The 24,537-nt window shown below is 36.9% G+C and overlaps 1 protein-coding gene across 1 annotated transcript; it reads right to left on the bottom strand.

Annotated features, from left to right (window-relative positions):
• Positions 1 to 9,324: 9,324 nt before the first annotated feature.
• On the bottom strand, positions 9,325 to 23,837 carry LOC125488480 (serine-rich adhesin for platelets-like). The gene is made up of 6 exons (XM_048628672.1): positions 23,331 to 23,837; positions 22,052 to 22,694; positions 15,714 to 16,187; positions 14,336 to 14,998; positions 10,264 to 10,832; positions 9,325 to 9,885 (listed from the first exon to the last, which is right to left on the bottom strand). Exons 1-6 carry the CDS (start codon positions 23,787 to 23,789, stop codon positions 9,394 to 9,396), a joined length of 3,300 nt encoding a protein of 1,099 aa, XP_048484629.1. The 5' UTR covers positions 23,790 to 23,837; the 3' UTR covers positions 9,325 to 9,393.
• Positions 23,838 to 24,537: the final 700 nt, after the last annotated feature.

The following is a 24,537-nucleotide window of genomic DNA, read 5'->3' as shown; positions in this document are numbered from 1 at the left end:
CCGATTGCAGTATTTTACTCTTTTATTTTATTGAAAATCTTATTGATCTCAATTTTTTTAATAAAACTAAATCAGTTTTTTAAATCATTTGAATGTGTATTTTCCTCTAAAGTCATTAAATCTTTGATAATGTAATACTGTCGACACGCCTATTATAATCCGTTCCATTGTCCGGGCCAGGTTGACGTTTAACCATTTGCTGAGAAGACAAAAATCGCTGGGAACAAAAGGTTTCCCCCCCAGCACGAACTAATTATCCCCCTTCTATTCAGGTGCACTGCTGCTGAATCGGGTCGGGTGGAAATACACAGGCTGCCTACATTTCTTTACGAAGGGAATCAGAATATAATAAATATTATCATCATAATATCGAATTTAATTTTAATTAATATGTAAATCATAGAATAGGTACTTGCCATAAGTTGTTAATAAATTGATGTTAGAAAAAGGTTACTTATGGTATTAGAAATAAAGAGTGCGTAAATAGGCGGTCTAGATACAAAAAAAAACAGATAGGGTAGAATATAATGTTTATTAAATATATTATGCTCTATTCTATTCTACCTTCACAGTCGCGAGCACAAATTTCGATCCTCCGTTAACGTTGCGTATCGTCAACTGTCACTGTCAAAATGTAAGGCAAAGTTAGTTCCAAAAGCGACATTTGTTTTTTCCATATGTTAGGTGGAATTTCACCAAACGCTAAACGTATTTAGTAGCCTGTCATACGTCTGTCAGTTAGTATAAAATGTATTTAAAATTTGATTTAAATATGAACGTATTTAGTAAAAGTGACCCTTCGTGTAGATTCGAAAATAGTATCGAATCATGTGCTCGCTGCACTGTACAGCTATCACAGGATTCGAAACTACACAAACATAAAGCATAGCGCATAACAAATTACTTTGGTTATATCTGCCTACCGAAGTCCACAACACAGGCTCAGCCTAGTGTGGACTTCACTGAAATTCCATGCGAAATACCTAATGTCATCAGTTAGTATGGACGACTTGTACCTACCATCTTTTATATTCTCACTGTCTGTATAATATTTGTCTATGCTCACATGGTGTGTAAATAAACAATTTTTGAATTTTTGAATTTTTTAATATGGAAAAAGAACAGTATTGTCAACTGTCACTGTCAAAATGTAAGGCAAATTTGTCAGTTCCAAGAGTGACATTTGTTTTTTTCCATATGTTTGTGTAGATTCGAAAATAGTATCGAATCATGTGATCGCTGCACAGAATCGAACTCAAACCGCACATGTGTATTTCGACCTAACGGAATAGAAATGTCTGTGCACTCTCCCATGAATAAGGCTCCTGACATTATTTGTTAATTAATTGAATTTCAGATTATGTCTATGGAGGGTCTTCGCTGTTGATGTGTAGTTCGGAATTTAGGTCACGATCAGGTGGTTCTGACTTCCGTTTTTGGTTCCGTATTAGGTAAAATTGAAATAAGTAGATATCTTTTATCGACCTAAGTATTGTAAAAAATTATCAGTCTAGCACCATTTCATAAACGGTTACGCGGTCACTAAAGAAATAACGAACGAACGAACCTACTCAACGAAGGCACCAAATGTATCAACGGTGGTTCTAGTTGTTTTGGTTTTAGATTATAATATTTGCTATCAAATTCGTAACTATATTTACCTACCAAGTTTAAATATAAACTTTCACTGGCAATATTGGATTGTACCTACTTGTTTTGGTTCGGTGTAGCATTAGAGTTTATTACTATGGTGAAACAGGATTGAAATAAGCATATTACCAAGGCATATAGGTACTCAGTTAGTAGATCAAGTTATAAAAATGGTAATGCTATAAGGTGGTAATAATATAAGGTGGGTCCTAAAATAAAAAGGGTCACATTAGGAAACCACCTTCTGCTCGTATAAAAAAATTCAAGACTCGTATAACGTGGGTTTCTTCCAAATGACTTTATCTAAGGCGTTAATGTCATTGAAAAAACAATTTCGCTCATATTAGAGGCAGCAAAATTGCGTTTTTATAAGATGTTACAGTGTTTCCTGCCTTCTTGTGAAAAGTGTGAAAAACGATGTGATTAGGGGAGTGAATTGTTTTTCTTTATGCAGGTACAGGCATAAAGTCAGCACTTACTGAGCTTACTTACATGAGGGCTAATCTTGTAGCTGGCGCCCTAATCTTAACAACACACATTTCAAATGCATATCTACATGTTTAATCATAATACCTATATCACCTTTATTTTTATAACAGTCCTATAAGGTATCACCTTTATTTTAGAGTTAGGGCTCACGGGGAGTATTCCCGCCAGCAATAAATGTTTTGTAATTTTATACCAAAAGGTAGGTAATAGGTAGGTACGTAGGGTACTAATAGGTAGTGTAGAGATTCCATTGCTTACGAGATATACCTCAAGGTAGATATGCTTAGAATGGACAACATTTCATTTTCTTTACCCTATATTTTTATTAGTGATTCGGAAAGTTTATAGAAAATTAGTGGACCCGTATTTTTTTATTTTGTATATACATAAATTTTTGCATGATATTTTTAACTTTAAAGTTAATTATTTTAAAACCGGAAGTGACTTCAAATATTAGGCTCAATTTTAATTTTTGTCTATTGCCTGAGTCTCGAAAAAAAACATAAATGACACTGACAAGTGACATTTAAACTTTGTTTACATGCCAACCAACAAATGGGTCATTTTCAAATGACCTTGATATTTCTAATGATGGAAAGTAGGTACTTATCATGTAAAAAAATAAGCAGAAGCATTTTTTCAGCTGTGTAGGCGGTGGAATGCTCTGGGACATATTATATAGAGGTCATCTCTTAATAATAAATAAGAAAAATAAAGTCAGAAAATGTCAGAACAGAATTAATGAAAATGACCCAAATAAACAACAACGTCACGATAAAACGTCAACGTCAATCAAAAATTAAAGTGACAGTTACTTTGTTTTTAAATCTATAGGCTTTGATCATCAAAATGCATCGCACCTGATGCATGACGTCATCAGCACTTTTTTACTATTTTATGATTTTGTCGAAAATGATACATCCAAAAAATACAAAAACATTTTTTTGTGGTCTTTAGAGCTAAATCTCGAAATGGTTTTCGATTTGTAGCAGCTTTAGTTTTTTGAAATGTTGTCCATTGTTTTGGATAATTAAAAAGCAAATTAAGTTATAAATATCATTTACTTACGTAATAGAAGGAATTGTCTTTTAAAACAAATAGCGTAATTTTGCATGACACTTGGTGGCTTGAGCGTTAATTAAGTCGACCACTTCGATATGAAAAACTAATTGTCCCGTAGCCATTATTCTGAAGCACCTTTTGAGGTTCCTTTGGCGTTTTTTTTTCCTTTTACAATTATGTTTTGTCTACGCTACGTACTAAGTACCTACCTATTATTTTGTATGGGTACCTTGTTATTTTATTTATTGTTATATCACGCAAGTTTGTTAAATTTTATAACTATACTATTATAGAATAGGTATAAATAGGTATTCTGGTCATTTCGTTAAATAATTTGCGGACTACCTACCTATACCTATAATTATTTTGCTATGCTGTATTGTTTGTTGTATTTTGCATGACAAACCAACACATTAACAATGAATCATACTTATAAACCTGTAGGTGCCCGACATCATCATCATCATCAGCTCATCATCTCCCACTGCTGGTTGGATATCATGGATGCCTCCTCTCCAAAGGGACACCAGAACACTATATCCTTCTGACTGCTTTCCGATAGACGACTTGAGGTCCACCAGATATCAAACGGATTGCTATAAATGTATGGGTAAACGGCGTCAGCAATGCCGATGAAGTGGACGCACTTGTGTGAATTTCTATACAAAGAAAGAACACTGAATATCCCATTCATTATGCCTCCGTTGCGTACGATACCGAAGGTGGACGCTTACCTTTTATGCCACAATACTCTTACTCGTACAGATTTAAAGAGCTATAGGTACTAATGCTATGATGGCAGTTTTTAGTTCTCTTATGTGAACCTTCATGTTTCGCTTCCGCTACGTATGTGTGAGATTCGTAAAGTATGGCGGTTCTCAAACTGCCCCCATCACGCTGCGTGTTGCGTGAACTGTAGGGACGCAAGTAGATGCGTATTCTGTGTTGGACTGTGCGTGTTTTCTATACAAACGGAGATACTTACAACCAACGTTTGAACACGCACTCACGCAACATACAGGGTGATGCGTGGCAGTATAGGAACCGCCTGCACAAGTGCCATTTTCATAATATATCATAGACAAGCAAGCCACCCTATGTAGAATAGTTGGTACCTACTTTACCTCTGTATAGTACATACATATTATAAGCCGGATGACCCAGTAATAACTACCTAGGTACTTATAACGATCTACGGTCACGTAACCTTTTTATGATAATGCATGTGCGTCAGTATCAAAAATAAGAACAAACAATGAAATAAATATTAATACTCAGTTTGCATAGAGTAGACAAAACAGAGTGAGATCAGCTACATGATTCTTTAAGAAATTCATATTTATATCGATTAGGTATTGATTCATCCATAGTTTATAGTTTCTAGTTCGCTCGTTTCGCGCTCATGTAGCGGTGTGCCTGCACCTGGCTCCCTGGAATGACACCTTTTTGTATATCCCCAAGGTCTAAACTACCTCCCTAAGCTTGGACCATTTCCCACCACGCTGGTCTACTACGGCTTGGTGGGTTCACATAATAATATCTAGATGTGCTAAATATAGATATGCAGATGCAGGTTTTCTCGCGATGTTTTCCTTCACCATAAGATATAACATTGTACTTACTTAAATTCCAAAGAAGTCATTGATACATTTCAGCGCCGGGATTCGGACCCGCATCTCAGCTTTGAAAAGTGGGAGTTTACCCGACTGAGCTTCCACGGGTCCTGCCACTAAAACTCTAAGTGCCAATTTCTCCATAGTCGGTTATGTAACCGACAGGGATTGATTTATTAATTATACGTCATCTCCATATAAAATTCATTACAGATGTGTCAAAAGTCAACCACTACTCCCTGGTTATGCTCTAACCGACTATTGAGAAATTGGCACTAAACAACCCACTGTATTTCTCAGTCTCTATGGCAATGGTGTTGTCACATTTTGTATGAGAGAAAAGGCCGTTGCAATTCCTTTGTCATAATGTCACTCGCACTCATCCCGCTACTCTGCAGCACGGGCATCGGGGCCATTGGCAAATGGACCTACAGTCTCGGTAATACGTATCATTTTTGAGTGGGTTTAAGAGTATTATTTTATGTCTAGATGTCTGCTTACTTATATTTAGTACGTATGGATTCAATAGGTAAGTATTCAATAGATTAACTATGTCCGTGACCCCGAACTATGGATGTTTTTTTTAACACTCACCTGTCTGATAAAGTTAGTTATTATCATATAAAAGTGTTATATCTGACATTATTAGAAGATCAAAACTACGATGTGTACCTTCTATGCATCGAGGTTGCATAAAGATATTAATTGATCATCATCAGCCAATAATCATCCACTGCTGGACATAGGCCTCTCCCAAGGAGCGCCACAACACTCGGTCCTCGGCCTTCCTCATCCAACCACTACCCGCCACCCGCCTAAGGTCGTCAGTCCAGCGGGCAGGAGGGCGTCCCACGCTGCGTTTGCCTGTTCGTGGTCTCTTGATTAATTGATCAGGAAATTATAATATTTTTTGTGTGATAATGATAAGTATCTTCAAGCCAAATACCGAGCGTGGAGATGATGGCAATATACCTCCTTATTACGGGCTGTGTACTTGCGTCTACCTGAAAATATTGTATAGTATCTTCGCCTACCTAAATATAAAAAAAATAGCTCTAAGTACCTATCTAACTAGTGCGTAGTTATGTTTGGAACCATGCCGAAAAATTCTAAACGCATAGGTTATCAAATGATACTGTATCTGATTAATCCTATACTTAAATCCTAACTAATATTATAAATGCGAAAGTAACTGTGTCTGTCTGTCTGTCTGTCTGTTACTCTTTTACGCCAAAACTACTGAACGGATTTGAATGAAATTTGGTATACATATGGTATAGACCCTGGGAAAGAACATAGGCTACTTTTTATCCCGGAATTCCCACGGGAAACCGTTTTAAGGCGAAGCGAAGCTCGCGGGAACAGCTAGTAATTAATAAAGCATACTTACTTAATAGAATTTTAGATAAGGTAACTATATAAACCATATTTTTTATCAGCCAAAACCAAACTTATCTCAGTGCGTATAAAAACTTAAGGAAGTAATTTTAATATCATGTCACTACTCCAGTTCACGTAGTTTTTAGTTAATAATAACAAATTATGTTGGTACCTTTAATAATACCATTTTGGTCGACGTGAGACGTGTCAGTGCCACCATTTGGCCTTGCGAGGAGACACGTCTATTCTATTATGTAGTCTATGGTCTCTGTAACGTCATCTCTATGAGTCAACTGTTGTCCTAGTACAGTAAGGTGCAGAGAAACCTGACCCCCTCAGAACCATTGTTACTATGAGAGAGGGGTCAGGTTTCTCTGCATCTGACCGCACTACCCAGAAAATTAGTTACGATTTACGATACCCATTCCCATAGAACAACGCGGATTTGGGTGTACCCAATGCCCATTCCCAATGTCAAGAAATAGTGATTAATCCTAAATCCTAGTGTATTGATCCTAAAATCTGCGCATACGTCCGAATGGTGTAAAGTGACCCTGACTGCTATTAACACCCAAGATCTGAGTACAAATATCTGTCTTTAAAGATATATCTGCTCCGGCCGGGGATCGATCGGGTTAGCAGGGCCCTGGAACGATGAACAACCTTAAATCTGCAAGTTAGCTACATTTACTCAAATATAGGAATCATTAATTTGTTTTAAAGATATAATATATATAATATTAAGATATAAAAATATTTATGTAAGTAGGTACCTATACCTAGAACATATAACACCAACTCAATGACATCGTAACCTTTTTGCATTTTTTTCGAATCTTGGAATGATCTTGAATTTTTAAAATAAACAATTTGTTTTTTGTCATCACATTGTAATTTTATTAGACAATCAATCTTTATCAGTTTATCTACTTTTAAGTAAGTACGCAGATATTAAATAAAAGACATTTTAAATGTAATGTAATCTAATCATAGATTAGCCGATGATTATACGATGATGACGAAATACAAAGTTTAAGTTCAATTTAGAGCGGGACTGCCCCTATTTTTCATACAGGATGCTGGAAACATTTTTTTAAAATAACTAACGGAATGTTTTCTTTCAGTAAAATCAGTAAATTTGCAAATTTTATGAAGTTATTTATCCACAGCCCGTAATATCTTAACGTACTTATTTATTAAACTTTAGTAGGCAACAGAAAAGTTAACTAACTTATTATTACTTATAAAAAATTTGCATGTACCAAGGCGATCTTGTGCATCATATTAATATGCTGATGTGTCATTTTTATGTCGGGGAAACCCATGTCCAAGGGCCGTGGAGGTTGGCCTTTCATATCTCCCACGCGGTTTGACCTCAATTTGGCACAACGGAGGTCCAATTTTATGGATAAAAGACCGAACCTGTTGCATTTAGGTCGATGGGTAGGGCGAAGATACACTTCATACAAGAGGTATAAGTAGAAGCCGGTAGCTTTATAACTTTATAGTGTTACTGACACATACATATTATTATACAATGTTATGCAAAATAGTAAGTCGTTTTTTTTTGTAGGTAGTTTTAATTACGAAAGTATTTGATCGCTTTTTCATTTACTAGGCCATACAAACCTTTATTTCGTTTAAATTAATTAATGGTCAGCTTACCTATGTTAAAATATAAGTGAATTATTTAAAAATATCTAAAAAGTAATAACTAATTTAATAACCTACCAAAGTTGGTAAGATGTAATATTTTTGTTAAAACATCTTGAAATACTTAGAGAATCTTTTAATTTTAGGTGAGCTTAAATTCTACAGGATCTCTATCTATAATTATCATAAACAATCTTTGGCGGAGAATCAGCTGTTCACGTCATGTATCAATATTATCATACCTTAGACGATATCACATATTGTTATTATTATTATAAGAATATTATATATATATATATATATATATTATTATATATATAAACACCCTGTATATATATATATATATTATATATATGTCGCAGGCAATTTGTAAGATCTCGCCGTTTACATACGGCGTCGTCAGTTTACAAACGCTCGCTGTTTTGTAATTTGCCGAAGGCATATTGATAACTCGTTCAATTGTGCTGATTTCGACGTTAATTGCAGTTTTAGGGTGACCATGATAAAACACAGTTTGAACTTTGAACAAATGGAAAAATCTGACTTTATTTCAGGATTTCAAGTAAGACTTTTTACTTTTTTTTCTAAAGTAGGTACCTAAGCAGGTACTACATAAGTTTAAATATTTAATTAAAAGATACATTTAAATAAAAAAACGTAGTCATTTATACAGAACAATAAAACTAGGCATTTCAAGATAATAAAAATGCTAGTGCCCGAATGCACTAAACTTAGAAAACGCTAAAGCCTTTACTAAACAATTTATAAAGCTCTAAATTAATATCCTGCATGTGTCTTCCGTACACCGGGATCTATGGATAACGTAGTAGTTTTTAGGTGCGGGATAACCTCAAAAACTTTGTCGTTTGTCTACGGCCTTTTTACTGCTCCTACACTGTAATAAATGACTTTAAAATCACAATTATTTGGTGATAATGCTTCTGCACTTGTAATATTTGCACTGTTTTGAGTATTTATAGAGTTACAGAACCACTACTTGACGTCATTTTTGTTGTTGTTATCAACAGCGCCGCGCGTGGTAAGAATCAGAACTAAATTCTTCAATTTGCCGCGGCATTTTGTAAATGGCGTATGGATTGTCGATGAAATGTTCTGGCATACTATAAAATGACACGGCAATATACATTTTGCCTCCGGCATATTACAAAACAGCGAGCGTTTGTAAACTGACGACGCCGTATGTAAACGGCGAGATCTTACAAAATGCCTGCGACATATATACTGCTTTAGTGACAGAACATTTAGGGTACTGTCGTTTATTTCAGAACATCTTGTGAAAGTATAAAGCAGTATAAGTACCTCTACATTTTTTTATATTTAGCATTTTCTTGTTTAAACAAAAGCAAACATAATTTTTAAGAGTACCTATCTAAACTTACATTCACATCACAGCCCACTGTACATGACCACGGCTTCTCTACAGCTGTAACTGGAACTGTCAGTTGTTACCCTATATAGTTCGGTACTGTCTGAAGCTTCGCCAGTGGCCCAACAAACACAAGCAATCATGATTACCTACTTTACATTACACGTCATATCGACCCAAAATTGTATTTCTACCATCAGTAGCACTTCTCACTCGCGGTAGAGTGACGTTGCTGGCAGGTTCTTCTATATCATAGTCTATAGATTCATCTCTTGCCCTCACTTGGCCACACTTGTATGCCCCATAGAATATTATAGACACCACAGCTGCTCCCACTACAGACACTATCGATATTGTTAAAGCATTCCAGAATGTTCGCGCTTCAGTCTCTGAGCTTCCACCGCCGTCGACGTTCTCTGGACTGTCCGTTGCTGTATCATCATCAGCTTCTATTGACACTTCATCGGCTACTCTCCTCTTTGCATCATACAATAGAAATTCTCCATCCTCTATAGATGTGTTTGATTCTGTCGGTGTATTGTTTCTCGGGTAAACTAGGCACTTTTCTTTACTCAATGCGGTGGGAAGATATCGAAAAGAATTGATTAAAATGAAACTGGCCTCGTCATTGCAACTTGCTTCTATTTTTATCTGAAATAAGGATGCAATAATTTTACTTTTAGCAGGTATTATAAAGACTGTTTAAAATTTGTATACTTAAGTACTTAATTCAATATTTTCAGCGTATTGTAGTCGCTATAGTTATATTTTATACATATTTTGAGTTATTTAGCCTTAGAAGTTTAATGTGTGATATGGCTTATGGCTTATTAAAGGATTGCATCATAAATGAGGTATTCAGAGAGGAGACGAAATGTATAAGCAAAAGTTGTAGTGAGCCAGATCATATCTGCGGTGGAACTATACATAATTATGTTCGAGTAGGCTTAACTGATGAATAACTAAATAAATAGTGTTAAATTCAGAGTCCACTGTACTTATATACTTATACAGAAAATCATCACTTACATATCCATTATGAGAACTATTACTTCCTATTTCCATAGACACCAGAGACCATTGAGCCTCGGGCAAATCTTCAGGTTCGAATGTTTTTGTTTGTACAGGGTCATCCGATCTTTGCAGAGCTGATAAAACAGACACGACAACACCGCACCTCCCACTTGAAAACACTTGGAGTTCTAGTGAGCTGCCAGAGTAGACCACCAATTCAAAAGATGTTGAGCAACTTCTGTCTGTGCCTTTAATTCCACTAACACTGACGTCACTTGGTAAAGGTACCCCAGCATCAGAGTAGTTCACTAAGTCCCAACTGACATCATCACTGCATTCTTTTTTACTAAACGAACGATAAAAGTCATCGGTGAAAGAATACACAACACACATCTCCTCTGAAACTATAGATTTTAGTATTGCGAAAAAACACAGTAAAACTAACATTGCGTCTATACGTGAAACATTCAGGTATTTCTGATTATAGCCTGTTTTTCCAAATATGTTAATAAACGCGGAAATGGGTACTGCGAGTTTGCGCGGCTTCAGTGACTTATCGTATCGAATTAAATTGTATGGATTAACTTAAGCAGCACATACAGATAACGGTGAATTGTATCTGTAAGCACAAATAAAAAAAATGTTATTATTACCAAAATAACCAATGGATATTATTTGCATTAATGGATCCGTTTTATACTCACTCTCACTCTTGATGGCTCGTTGAACCAAAGTGGATCTTGGCCTCCGCTACCAAAAGTTTTATATATAAAAATATAATACTAGGTATATATATATAAAAATATAATAATACGACGGGAAGAGGCCCGACGGTATGACCGTAATGCCCTGGAAGTACGGGAAATGCCTAGTCTGGGACGCCACCTGCACCGACACAGTGGCCCCCTCCCACATCCAGGGTAGTGCCGCGGCGGCGGGCACGGCGGCGGCTGCTGCAGAAAACCTCAAACGGCGCAAATACAACGGTCTGTCTGACAGCTACATATTTGTGCCGTTTGGGGTTGAGACCCTGGGGCCGTGGGGACCCGAAGCGCGACGATTAGTAAAAGAACTTTCGTCGCGCCTGGTCGAGGTATCAAGGGACCAGAGGGCTGGCAGCTATCTCAGCCAGCGCATCAGCCTGGCTATACAGAGAGGGAACGCTGCCAGCCTCCTCGGAACCATCCCGGGCGACGGCAGCGAACTAAAAGAAATATTCTACAAAGTCAAAGTCAAAGTCAAAATTTTTTATTCATCGTACAAATATAAAATTTTTTGATGAACGTCAATTTTTACAAATTACTCTCCGTTCGGATAAGGGGGGGCTCTTTCTGTCTAAGGAGAAGAACGGAGGCAAGAAACTCCTGAGCCATCTTTTCAAAAAAAAGACTTAAAACTAGTTGGTATACAATAGGTACTTATAAGCTTAATAATGATTATTATAATAATATGAGCAGAGCTAACTACTTATCACAGCCATGCATTAACGTCCTCTAAGTAATCATCAATTTTGTAATAAGCTTTTTTACAGAGTTTCTCTTTAATGTAACACTTAAACTTATTATCTGGCATTTGAGCAACTTCTGTTGGAAGCTTATTATAAAATCTAATACAGTACCCTAAAAACGATTTATTAACTTTCGCCAGACGCATCGCTGGAAAAGCCAGCTTATGCTTGTTCCTAGTATTAATATCATGATTACTGCCAATTGTATCAAAAGTTGAAATATTCTTTCGTACATACATTAAATTGGAAAAAATGAACTGACATGGAACTGTAAGGATGTTAATTTCTTTAAATAGTTCTCTCAATGAATCCCTGGAACCTAGTTTGTATATAGAGCGGATGGCTCTTTTCTGTAATACAAATATAGTTTCAATATCAGCGGCTCTACCCCAAAGCAAAATGCCATACGACAATAAGCTGTGGAAATAACTAAAGTAAACTAATCTGGCGGTTTCAACGTCGGTCAGTTGTCTAATTTTCCGTACAGCAAAAGCTGCGGAGCTCAACCTTCCAGCCAATTTTTCAATGTGAGGTCCCCACTGTAACTTTGAATCTATAGTCATCCCAAGAAAAACAGTATCATTAACTAGGTCCAATTTATTCCCATCTAGAATAATGTTAGTATCGCATTGTCTAACATTCGGCAGTGTAAATTTAATACATTTCGTTTTCTTAGAATTCAATAGAAGATTATTAACGGTAAACCAATCGTGTATGTCAGATAGAATAGAATTAATTTCATTAAAATTATTTTCACTTCTTTTAACTTTAAAAAGCAAAGAAGTATCATCAGCAAATAAAACTATATTAGTCAATTTTTCAACCATAAAAGGCAAGTCATTAATATAAATGAGGAATAAAAATGGTCCTAGAATAGATCCTTGAGGGACGCCTATCTTTACATGAGCCCCCTGTGATTTAGTATTGTTAATATCGACCCTTTGTTGCCTCTTGTCTAAATATGAAACTATCAAATCTAAAGCCTTTCCTCCTATTCCATAGTATCTCAGTTTCGAAATTAAAGTCTGATGGTCTACACAATCAAACGCCTTCGATAGATCACAGAAGACTCCAATAGCATCGTGATGGTCTTCCCAGGCGTCAAATATGTGCTTAATTAACGCAGTACCGGCATCGGTTGTTGATTTGCCTTTTGTAAAACCATACTGTTGGCTATGAAACAATCGAGCTTCATTGAAATGCAAAAGCATCTGACTGAGTATGACCCTCTCAAATATTTTACTCAAAACTGGAAGAACCGAGACAGGCCTGAAATTTGCAGGGTCCTCCATATCCCCACTCTTGAACAGAGGTATAATTTTACTCAATTTCATAAGATCTGGGAACACACCTTCAGCGATACATTTATTAAAAATGTTAGCCAAAATTGGGGCGATTTTATTAATAATAGAAAGAACAAATTTAACTGACATTCCCCACAAGTCTTCAGTTTTCTTCATATTTAAAGACTTAAATGTTTTTATAATAGTTAATGTATTAATATATCTGAATTTAAATTCCTTATCGGTTGAAGGTGCGTTCTCCTTCGCCAGGGTTTCAGCTAATGTAGCTGAAGAATCTAGGTTGCAAGTAGTCTCTAAAGGAATGTTCGTAAAAAACTCTTCAAAGACTCTCGCCACCTCGTCATTTGATGTTATTATGTCATTGCCTACCTTTAAAGATAAATTAGTCTCGCGTGTTCGATTCTTCCCCGTTTCGTTATTAATTATATTCCAAATGGCCTTAGATTTGTTAGCCGAGTCTTTAATCTTGTTATTAATAAAAATTGTCTTCGCACAGTGACAGACACATTTGTACATTTTGCTATATTTCTTCACATAAGATTGAAAGTCAGGGCGGAGTATGAATGTTTTCATCTCATACAGATCATATAATGTCGCCCTGCTTTTGCGAATACCATCTGTAGCCCAGTCACAAAATTTAATTTTATTGTCTATCAAAACTTCCTTCGTTTCTACCTTTGATAAACTCCTGTTTATTAAGGGTAGAATATTTCCAGGCCAGTTATAAGTATTTTATATTATTATCATTTTTATTTGTAAAATATATAGATAGTTTAGTTAAATAATAAGTACCTACTTAATATTTTATTTTAATAATACTAGGTATATGTATGAAATTCTTTTTTATAAGTAACCTGACCTAACAAAAACAGATTGTTATTAAAAAATATTATAAAATTTGTACGAGACACTTCAATATAAGGGTAGAATGGATTTTCTCCATGGTATATTGAAAATTTAAAGCTCTGGTATTCTCTATAATGTTAACTGTGATTGCACACTTTCAATAGACTGCACAGTTTTATAGCGAGAAGTCACTCAAGACTATGTAGATAATAACAAGTGCTTCTTACTACGTTAGTAGCGTTTATCTACATAACTCCTAATATAAACACAATTATATGAGTCAAAATAAAAATCCCTACGTGATAATAAAATATATTTCAATACATTTTTCAGTAAAAACTATAGTTTCGAACTATAATATAGTTGTATACCTATCTATATAACCCGTTGCTAATTAATCTAGAATAAATAAAAAACATAGATAATATTTATTGATTTTTATTGTAAATGCTACTCGTATCATTAAAGGCCCTCGCCACTCGCGGCATAGTTATCGGCTTCGGCAAGTTATCGTAATCAGTCATAAACAACTCCTGTGGAGTTTGCTTTTGTACTCTTCTTTTTCCGCACTCGTAGAATGACCAACAAACGAGACCGAGAATCGTGAATGATAGCAATGATGCAAACACTATTGCTAATGTTTTCCAAATGGGGTCGACGCCTGGTTGGTCAGGGCTCGCACTCGGCACGTCCGGACTATCTGTCCCAGGACCTTCTGTTATAGGATCTATCTCTGGACCATCAGTTATTGGGCTACTGGAATCTGGGTCATCAGTGATTGGGCTACTGGACTCTGGATCAACAGTTGTTGGGCTACTGGACTCTGGATCAACAGTTGTTGGGCTACTGGACTCTGGGTCAACAGTTGTTGGGCTACTGAACTCTGGATCAACAGTTGTTGGGCTACTGAACTCTGGATCAACAGTTGTTGGGCTACTGAACTCTGGATCAACAGTTGTTGGGCTACTGGACTCTGGGTCTGGGGACTCTGCATCGTCATAAGCAGAACATGATTCGGCATCTACTCCAGGAGGTATATACCGAAATGAATCAACTAACAGTATCGACTCCTCACTAACCACACCTTGGAATTCTACCTGTGAAAATACATTTATGCATATGAACATGAGCAAAAATTAACAAAGTATATTTATAAAGCCGGCCAAGAGCGTGTCGGACACGCACATAAAAGGGTTCCGTAGCCATAGGATTAGCCGACCGCATGACACAAAAAATATCCATAAGTACATTACCATTTAGTTAGGGCAACTGCACGTCATAAGATGGTCGAGTTGTATAAAATAACTATGTATGATACAGAGTCCGCTATTCGTTTTCGTTGAAAGTACTTACTTGGAAGTACTTACTTACAGAACAGTTTTTTTCAGGATATTTGTAATAAAATTAATAGTATTTCAAAAGTTAATGGGACGACGACGCTCCAATTGTAACTTTGTATTAACATATCTCGAGACTGGGGGGTTTGATCCACATGGTTTCAAGGTAATTTTTGTTGTATTTAAATATACCCTTTTAACGATACCCCACACGATGGGTTAAGTTGATTAATTTTTCGCTGTATGGGAGGGGGGGAGAGGGGTGTAAATAATTAACTTTCAATAATTTTAAAAAACAATTTTTGGATTATCAGTATTCATCTTTCCATCCATTTTTGTGGCAATCGGTGGAGAAAAGACGGAGAACGAGCCAGGACAGACGGACGGACGGACGGACAGACATGATGAAACTATAAGGGTTCCTGGTAGACTTACGGAAGCCTAAAAATTAACAAGTTCACATTTTTAAACTTACATATCCATTGTACAACTTGTCATCTGACACTGACCATTTCACTTCAAAATTGTAAAATCCATCAGCTGATTCACCATCAACTTCTGCGCTTAGCACTGCGACACCCAGAGTAGCATCGTTTTCTTCTTCTTGCTCCCCGAAGACAATCACTATTATCTGTTCAGTCCCACTAGCGGATTTCATATATGCTTGTATTTCAAATTTACCATCTGCCCGAACAGGAAATGTGCCAGATGATACACAGCTCAGACCATTCTGTCCAGGTTTGATAAACGTGGTGCTTAGCGGGTGGGGACTCTCAATGCCCAAGTCTTCGTAGAAACCTGTACTCCATAGTTCATTGTCGTCGCCGCAGCTTGAGAAGAACTCATCGAAATTCTCTTCGAAATTATAAGTGACACACTCTTGACTGTTCACGTAACTGCTCACGCAGATAAGCAGTGCAAAGGTAACTGAGTAAGTGAACATTTTTTATCATTACTTCTGAAAATGTTTTGGTATATGAACTGAACACCTAAGTATATTTTGAATTGGTTTACTTAGACAGCACAAGTTTAAATAACAATTAAACACTAAAAATACTACCAAGAATATCTGAGTCGGCACTACCGGTTTCAAATTAATTATTATCAGTTTATAATTATCGTAAAATTATCGTTTCAAAATGTGACTAGATCTTCGTTTACAGTGCTGGATATAGATAAAGTTATAGGTAGGTATATGGTGTCATTGTTGTATTTTTTGCAAATTGATTGAATGGATACGTTTTTTTCGTATGTGCGAGTCCATTCTACAGGAAACACTGAAGAGTAACCGGTGTTGTTGCTCATGGCTAGCTAGAAGGAAAATAAGAACCCATCTTAATCTTTTCTAAAATACATATTCAGACAAAATTTATTTTTATTGCATTTTCAAATATTATTGTTTACAGGCTGTGTTTGTATGATAACATAAATTTTGGTATAATGTCCAAAAAGTATATTTTTCTTAAACGTGTTTCACGTGCAAATTAAACCTACGTAATTATCATCCACCTACCTAGAACCTAGAACTAAGCTTACGTAGTAATCTCTATTTACAAAAAAATACAATTCACAAAGGTGATTAAAATGTTCAACACGTACACGCCACCACCGTAAAGTCTAATTAGTAATTCGGCAGAATTCTGACAGTTATACATTTTTGACATGTCAGAGATCACAAACCTTTTTTGGCTGGGTACTTTTTTTAATACGAGTCTGAACCTCAGTTGTATCCGGACAATTTTCTATATTATATTTTTAAATATTTAGAATAAGGGTCTTTACGTTAGGCGCAAAAGAACCACGAGGACGCTTCTTTCTGGGAGAGAGAAAGTGGGGCTGCTTCCCGGGAAGGGCCATGTTGTGGCTCCATAACGTTTATAAAAATCAAAAAACGATCACAACGCGAAAGGTCAACAATAAGAAACCGGCCAAGTGCCAGTTGAACTCGCGCACTGAGGGTTCCGTACAAGTCTACTTACCTGAGATATTTTTCCTTTTAATTTCATCATTATGTATACGAAATATTAGCTTGATATCTTTAACCGTTTCTGAGAAAAAGGGTGGTGACAGACAGACGGACAACAATAAGGGTTCCTTTTTTCCTTTTGACGTACGGAACCCTAAAAACCCTGAATTGTAACAATCGGATCAATCGTTTCCGAGATATTCGTGGACAAACATACATACCAACAAACATATAAACAAACTTATACAAAAAAAAATAATATTTGTTTATTCGGCTTAATGGATTGTCATTTATGTGAATATGGTGCAGTTCCAATAATCTTACATACCTACGTACCGAACATATTATCATGTACTTACCGAATTGAGAATATTTTATTTGAAATCGATTAAAAAGGTTTGTAATCCCTGAATTTAGTAGCGTAGTTACAAGCGTAAATAGTTGTTTTTATCTAAATTATCCTAATAATTAATAAGAAAATTGAAAAAACAGCCAACCGCCAACTGCCATAAACAATTGTTATGACTTTTATGTTTCTTTTCGAGTCATTCGTCAAGTCGCGCGCCTTAGACTCGCGCGCCACGCGCGAGTTGCCCCTCCCGTATTTACCTACTTTTTTTGTCGTCAACTCGCTCGACTGTGAAAATATGTAGAGTCTGCCACAAAAGTTATAATTTATTATGCTTTAGGTAACTACTTAAAATGTAAAGGGTATTTTATATTGGAAGTGAACACAAACTTCGATAAACGAAACGCAACCTTCATCTATCGTCTATGTGTCAATGTCATTGTGTTATGTCAAATGTCACCTGTCAAATTTCTCTTCTTGCCAATACAACCTAGTAAGCAAAGTCGTGCCTTTTCATTTATCCTCAATTAAATTCTATTAATAGTAAATTAATCAGTTTAGGACAGAAATAAGTTCAATAGGTTATGGGCCCAGACGCCTTATTAGTGTAGGGATAATAGAAAACAGTAAAAGTGCAAAAATTAGTGAGATGCAAGTTGATTAGGTTACCGGCATAACCTCCGTTCGACACCGGCATCTTTCTTTTCAGCCTTTATTTCAACTATCGGATATCTTACACTAATAAACATGAATGCAATGGCTCAAATGGAGCGTTTGAAAGGCCGCGAGAATTTCACAACTTGGAGTTTTACCATGAAGACGTACCTCGAGCACGAGGACCTATGGAAATGTATAGAACCCGAGGAAAAACAAGTGATCAGCGCAGCCGAGGACACAAAAGCTAAGTCAAAAATTATATTACTAGTAGATCCCATTAATTACATCCATGTGCAAGAGGCTAAGACTGCTAAAGAAGTATGGGCTAACCTGCGAAAGGCGTTTGACGACTCCGGCTTGACTAGAAAGGTTGGACTGTTACGTGAATTAATTACTACGGATTTAGAAAGCTCAGGGAATGTGGAGAGTTATGTGAACAAAGTCATTTCATGTGCACACAAGCTAAGGAACATAGGTTTCCTCGTTGATGATGAGTGGCTGGGTACGCTGCTGCTGGCAGGGTTACCGGAGACGTACAGGCCTATGATCATGGCAATGGAGAGCTCAGGTGTGAAAATTAGTACCGATTTAGTTAAGACTAAAATACTACAAGAAGTTAAAAATGAAAATGACTCCGAGGCTTTCTATTCTAATCATCACAAAAGGAATGAGTATAAGAGTTCTGGTTTTAGAAAGGGTCCCCGTTGTTTTAAATGTAACAAGTATGGTCATATTGCAAGGAATTGTTACACTGGTACAGGCTCAAGTCAAAGAACAAAGTCTAAGGATGATGAAAAGACTTCAGGTTATGTAGCAGCCTTCTCTACTTCAGCATCAAGTGTTGAGAATGGTTGCTGGTATATTGACTCAGGGGCAGCGATGCATATGACAAACAACAATGAGTGGATGTATAACACAGGCCCTTCTACCGTACCCAGTATTAGAGTGGCAGACAATAAGACTCTTACAGTTAAAAGCTGTGGAAATGTGGACTTAAATGTTAATGATGGCGTAGTACAGTTGAAAAATGTTTTATATGTCCCCGATCTCTCAGTAAATTTGTTATCTGTCCGACAAATGACACAAAATAACTGTCACGTTGAATTTGAAAAGGACTGTTGTAAAGTATACCAGAATAAAAAGCTGGTCTTAACTGGCCATGCTCAGAACAATCTCTTTGTGGTAAATAATGACTCTTATGCACTTCTCACTTCAGCTCATCTCTGGCACCAAAGGATGGGCCATCTCAACTACAAGGATCTGATGAAACTTGAAGACTGCACAGAAGGAGTACAGATGGACCACAAGACTGAAAATGCTATACTATGCACTACATGTCTAGCGGGGAAGCAAACTAGACAGCCTTTCAAGCACACTGGTACAAGGGCTTCCGCACTCCTTGAAGTAATACATTCAGATGTATGTGGCCCTATGGAGGAACAGTCATTAGGAGGTGCGAGGTACTATGTCACATTCATTGACGACTACTCAAGAAAGGTATTCGTCTATTTTATTCAAGCAAAATCAGAAGTTCTCAGCAAGTTTAAAGAATTTAAGAATATGGTTGAGAATCAATTGGATAGAAAAATCAAAGTGCTACGATCAGATAATGGTGGCGAGTATGTAAATGAAGCCTTTGATAAGTTTTGTAGAGATGCAGGTATCATACAACAGCATACTATCCCATACACTCCGGAGCAAAATGGAATGATTGAGCGAATGAATCGCACATTAACTGAACGTGCTAAGTGTATGATAATAAATGCCAACTTGCCAAAGAAGTTTTGGGCTGAAGCCATTTCTACTGCTGCATATGTCACTAATCGGTCACCCACTAAATCCCTAGATTACAAGACACCTGAAGAAATATGGACCGGCAAGCGACCTGATGTCAGCAATATGAAAGTGTTTGGGTGCAAGGCAATGATGCACGTCCCAAAGGAACGGCGACTGAAATGGGATAGTAAATCGAAGGAAGTGATTTTTCTTGGATACTGCACGGAGTCCAAGGGCTATAGATTGTATGACATGAAGCAAAAGAAAGTTGTAAAAGGAAGAGATGTAGTATTCATAGAAGACAGTGTAAAAAAGGATTTTACAATCACGCTGAGTGATAGGAGCACACAAGACAATGAAGAGAATAAAGATAACAACAACTGCACAAGAGAAGTCAGTTCAGTAAAGGATAATAGCATAGATGAAAGCATCCAAGATGACGATGAAGACTATGTCCCCGATGGTCCTGTGCAAATCACTATGCCGCCTACGCAGAGAAATTTAAGGCCAAGGAAAAATGTAATGCCAACATATTTGTGTGATTCTGAAGATAGAAGATCATGCACAGGTTATGTGTTCAAACATCAAGATGGGGCAATATCATGGAGTTCAAAAAGACAACATACAGTGGCCCTATCAACAACAGAAGCAGAATATATGGCACTGTCAGCCACAGCTCAAGAGGCTCTGTGGTTGAAGCAAATGCAACAAGAATTGCAACCGACAAAGACTGGACCTATAACTTTGTTTTGTGATAATACAAGTGCTATTAAACTTACAGGTACTAACAGTTATTCTGCCCGCAGCAAGCACATAGACGTCCGTCATCACTATGTAAGGGAGAAAGTCGCATGTGGTGACATCTACGTGGAGCATGTGGGAACTGACTCCATGACAGCGGACTGCTTGACGAAGCCGCTGCCAAGACCGAAGCACGAGGGTCACACAAGAGACATGGGCCTTCGTTTGCGTTTGCGTTCAAGGGAGGATATTGGAAGTGAACACAAACTTCGATAAACGAAACGCAACCTTCATCTATCATCTATGTGTCAATGTCATTGTGTTATGTCAAATGTCACCTGTCAAATTTCTCTTCTTGCCAATACAACCTAGTAAGCAAAGTCGTGCCTTTTCATTTATCCTCAATTAAATTCTATTAATAGTAAATTAATCAGTTTAGGACAGAAATAAGTTCAATATTTTATAGGACTTTACTTTAAAATAAAATCAGTAATTAATCTCGCTTGGCAAACTGTTCTCTTCGACCACCTCCAAACACAGGAACCATTTTTATTTGTTCGGTCTTTGTTATATTTATAACCTGCACGAAGCAGTACCGACTTTCCTCGCTGGGATGTTATGATTTCATGTGCAGTTTTATTATTATCGCCTGCTTGCGATGAACTTCCTGGGAGTAATTGTTACAGTTAGGTCTGTCGCTTTGACCAATAAAATAAACGAAATTTGTTTTAAATTTTAGTCCTAATTTGAGATTTAATATAACGGTAACACAACGAAAACGTAACACTGTGTTTATATTACGGCAAAGTAGACTTGGTAATATAGTAAAGTTAATTTATTATAGGCTTACCCCCCACAATACAATCGAATCAGGAGTAACACTAAAACGACGTCACTAAAACAATGACGTTTTAACTCTTTAAACCGGTTTTTGCAACAAAAACTTGAAGGACATAGGTAAAATTTACGCACGGGATGAGAGAGATAGCAAACTTGGGTATCATGAGTAGGTCACATCCCCTTTTGCCTTATTCCGCACTTCCAACATAGGCTTTATTGTATCTTTATCCCAAAATCAAAGAATTCTACTTTAATGGCGACTGTCTAGTCGGTACCTTCTTATGCTAATCAGCCAGGGAGACTATATTTAACTATATTTTTTAGTTTCAATTCGTTTGCATCTGACCGTACTTTACATGGGCACGCGAGTTGACGATATAAAAAAAACAGAAGATGCCAACTCGCGTGGCGCGCCAGTCTAAGGCGCGCGACTTGACGAACGACTCGGTACTGCTAAGCAACATTCTTCTCTCAATTAAATATTGAATCTATTATTTTTATCGTAATTGTTGTAAATTCTTGCTCGGGGCATTTCTATCGGTTTAGGAAGGTTATCTGTTGATAGATAGTTTTGCTGCAGTTTGCTTAACATTCTTCGTTGGCCACATCTGTAGAAAGTGTAAGAAAGGACGCCCATGATAGTAAAGCAGAGCAAAGACACGGATACTAAGGCTAGTGTCATCCAAAAAGTATCATCTGATACCTCGGGGTAGGTGGGCTTGGAAGTACTGTGATTTTCTGAGTCAGGTTCACTTGTTGTGTTTAATTCAGTAGTATTTGGTTCAGTTGTGTTCGGTTCAGTAGTGTTAGGTTCAGTGGTGCTTGGATCAGTGGGGCTTGATTCAGTAGTGGTTAACTCAGTGCTGCTTGATTCAGTAGTGGTTAACTCAGTGCTGCTTGATTCAGTAGTGGTTAACTCAGTGCTGCTTGATTCAGTAGTGGTTAACTCAGTGCTGCTTGATTCAGTAGTGGTTAACTCAGTAGCGCTTGATTCAGTGGTGGTTGTTTGAAAATCATTATAAATATTGCATTCTTGGTCATCAGGATTCGATTCCGGAGGGATGTAGCGAAGAGAATCGATGAGCACCCTTGAGTCTTCAGCTGCCATTCCCATGAACACTACCTGTAAGTTTTTATTATTAAATTTATATTAAGAAACTATTTTTTTATGGATGGTAATTGTTATACAGCGTGGAAGAGTAATTCAAGTTTACTTAACGGAGTATGATTTTTATGGAGGAAACTAAACTTTATTATCTTTCAGGCAAGTTATACTCCACTCGAGTGGAGTTTTAACGTGGAGTAAAGTGGAGTTATCAGACATCCTATCATTGTGAATCCTTCCTAGATGTGAAGTTTCCCTTACGATATTTTCTGTCACGCACCGCAGAGCGACTTTGTACAGATTAAACAGGTCTCCATTCAAGAACCTGTCTACCGAGTGGACATGACTGTGTTTTCTCATTATTGCCATAGTACCAAATTCCATGAAGTAGAGGTCGATTGTTAAAGTTCAAACTAAAATCTCAAACCACGAGATATATCTCCGTTTAAAATCTCTGCTAACATTTCAGCTTTAAATCTTCAATTTAATGGCAATCACAACGAGATTTTAACGATGTTCTTCTACGGCCAGAATTGAATTTTATAATTTTTACCAGAGATAAACGTCATTTCAGCGATATCTCGGCATTAGAGATTCATCTCTGTACCTCGGAAATCGATACCCTGATACAAAAATTATATAACTGGTACTTACGTAAATTTCGTATGCTCCCGGTTCTATTTCTGAATTCCAATTGATAGACATGACTTGATATCCGTCAGGAGAAATCACGTCGCTCACGGCGTTCAAAGATGCGGATCCTACTAGTGTACCACTAACAGTCGACATTATTTGTACCGCAATTAAATCGGAGAATGCATTTTCACTCGGCATCATCACAACATTAATTTCAAAAGTTCCGTCGGTATGAACGGAAAAGCTTCTCGATGATACACAACTCATTTCGACACGAGGTGATATAAAAGTTTTACTTTGTGAAGAAAACGGTGACTCGAATTCATCAAAAACATCTGTGACCCATGCCGGAAGTTGGCAATGTTCATTTATTAGGAACTCGTCAATTTTATCCTCAAAATTGTACGTTAAACACTCAGAGCTCACTTTACTTATCAGAAATGCACTTAGAAAAAATACAACAATTAAGGATGACATCTTGGCAATAAGTGAAAACTGTCAGTGAATGTGCTATCTGCAATTTAGGACATCATATATTATAGCTTTCCTATCATAATCTCTTTCGTATCTAAAGTAGCAACAATGCACGAAGTTAGGACATATTTAAGTTAGGTATTTACAGATATTTGTCTTCAGGGGATTTTCTCATCGTCGCGCCTATCTTTTGATTCAGATTCCAAAGATTGTAACTGAAGCTTCAAGCCATGTAGCCTATATGTTTCCTATGTGGCTTCCTGCATACCAATTTATACATCAAAATACGTAAGTAGGTAGTTTAAAATGTACTACATGATAGAGTAACAAACATCCATATCCACACGCACATTTTTTCTTGAGTCACCCCCTTTCGGCTCTGAATACACCTTTTCAGCACTCAGTATAAGTATTCAGTTTACTACTCGTATGTACTCTGGACAGGCACAGTGTAGTACCTATGGTTGAATTAAAAGAAGAGCTGACTCACCTACGAATATTAGTTTTACACATTCACCCACAAACAGCCAAACTCCCGGACCATATAACTACTTCCGGGCGAGCTTAATGCTTAAACAAGTTTACACAATGAACACATTAACTGTCGCCCTAAAAGATAATAGCGGCAACGCCACCAGTTTGTGTAGCTGATGTTACTCAACAAACTTCCATCAGGCCCCATTTCATAAAACTAACAATCATTTCATTATTCGATTGTGTTATATTCTGTGGTAAGATACGAGTAGTATTT

This window comes from Plutella xylostella, chromosome 21 (assembly GCF_932276165.1).
Source record: "Plutella xylostella chromosome 21, ilPluXylo3.1, whole genome shotgun sequence".
Lineage (NCBI taxonomy): Eukaryota > Metazoa > Arthropoda > Insecta > Lepidoptera > Plutellidae > Plutella > Plutella xylostella.
This window is presented reverse-complemented; position numbering and strand designations above follow the sequence as displayed.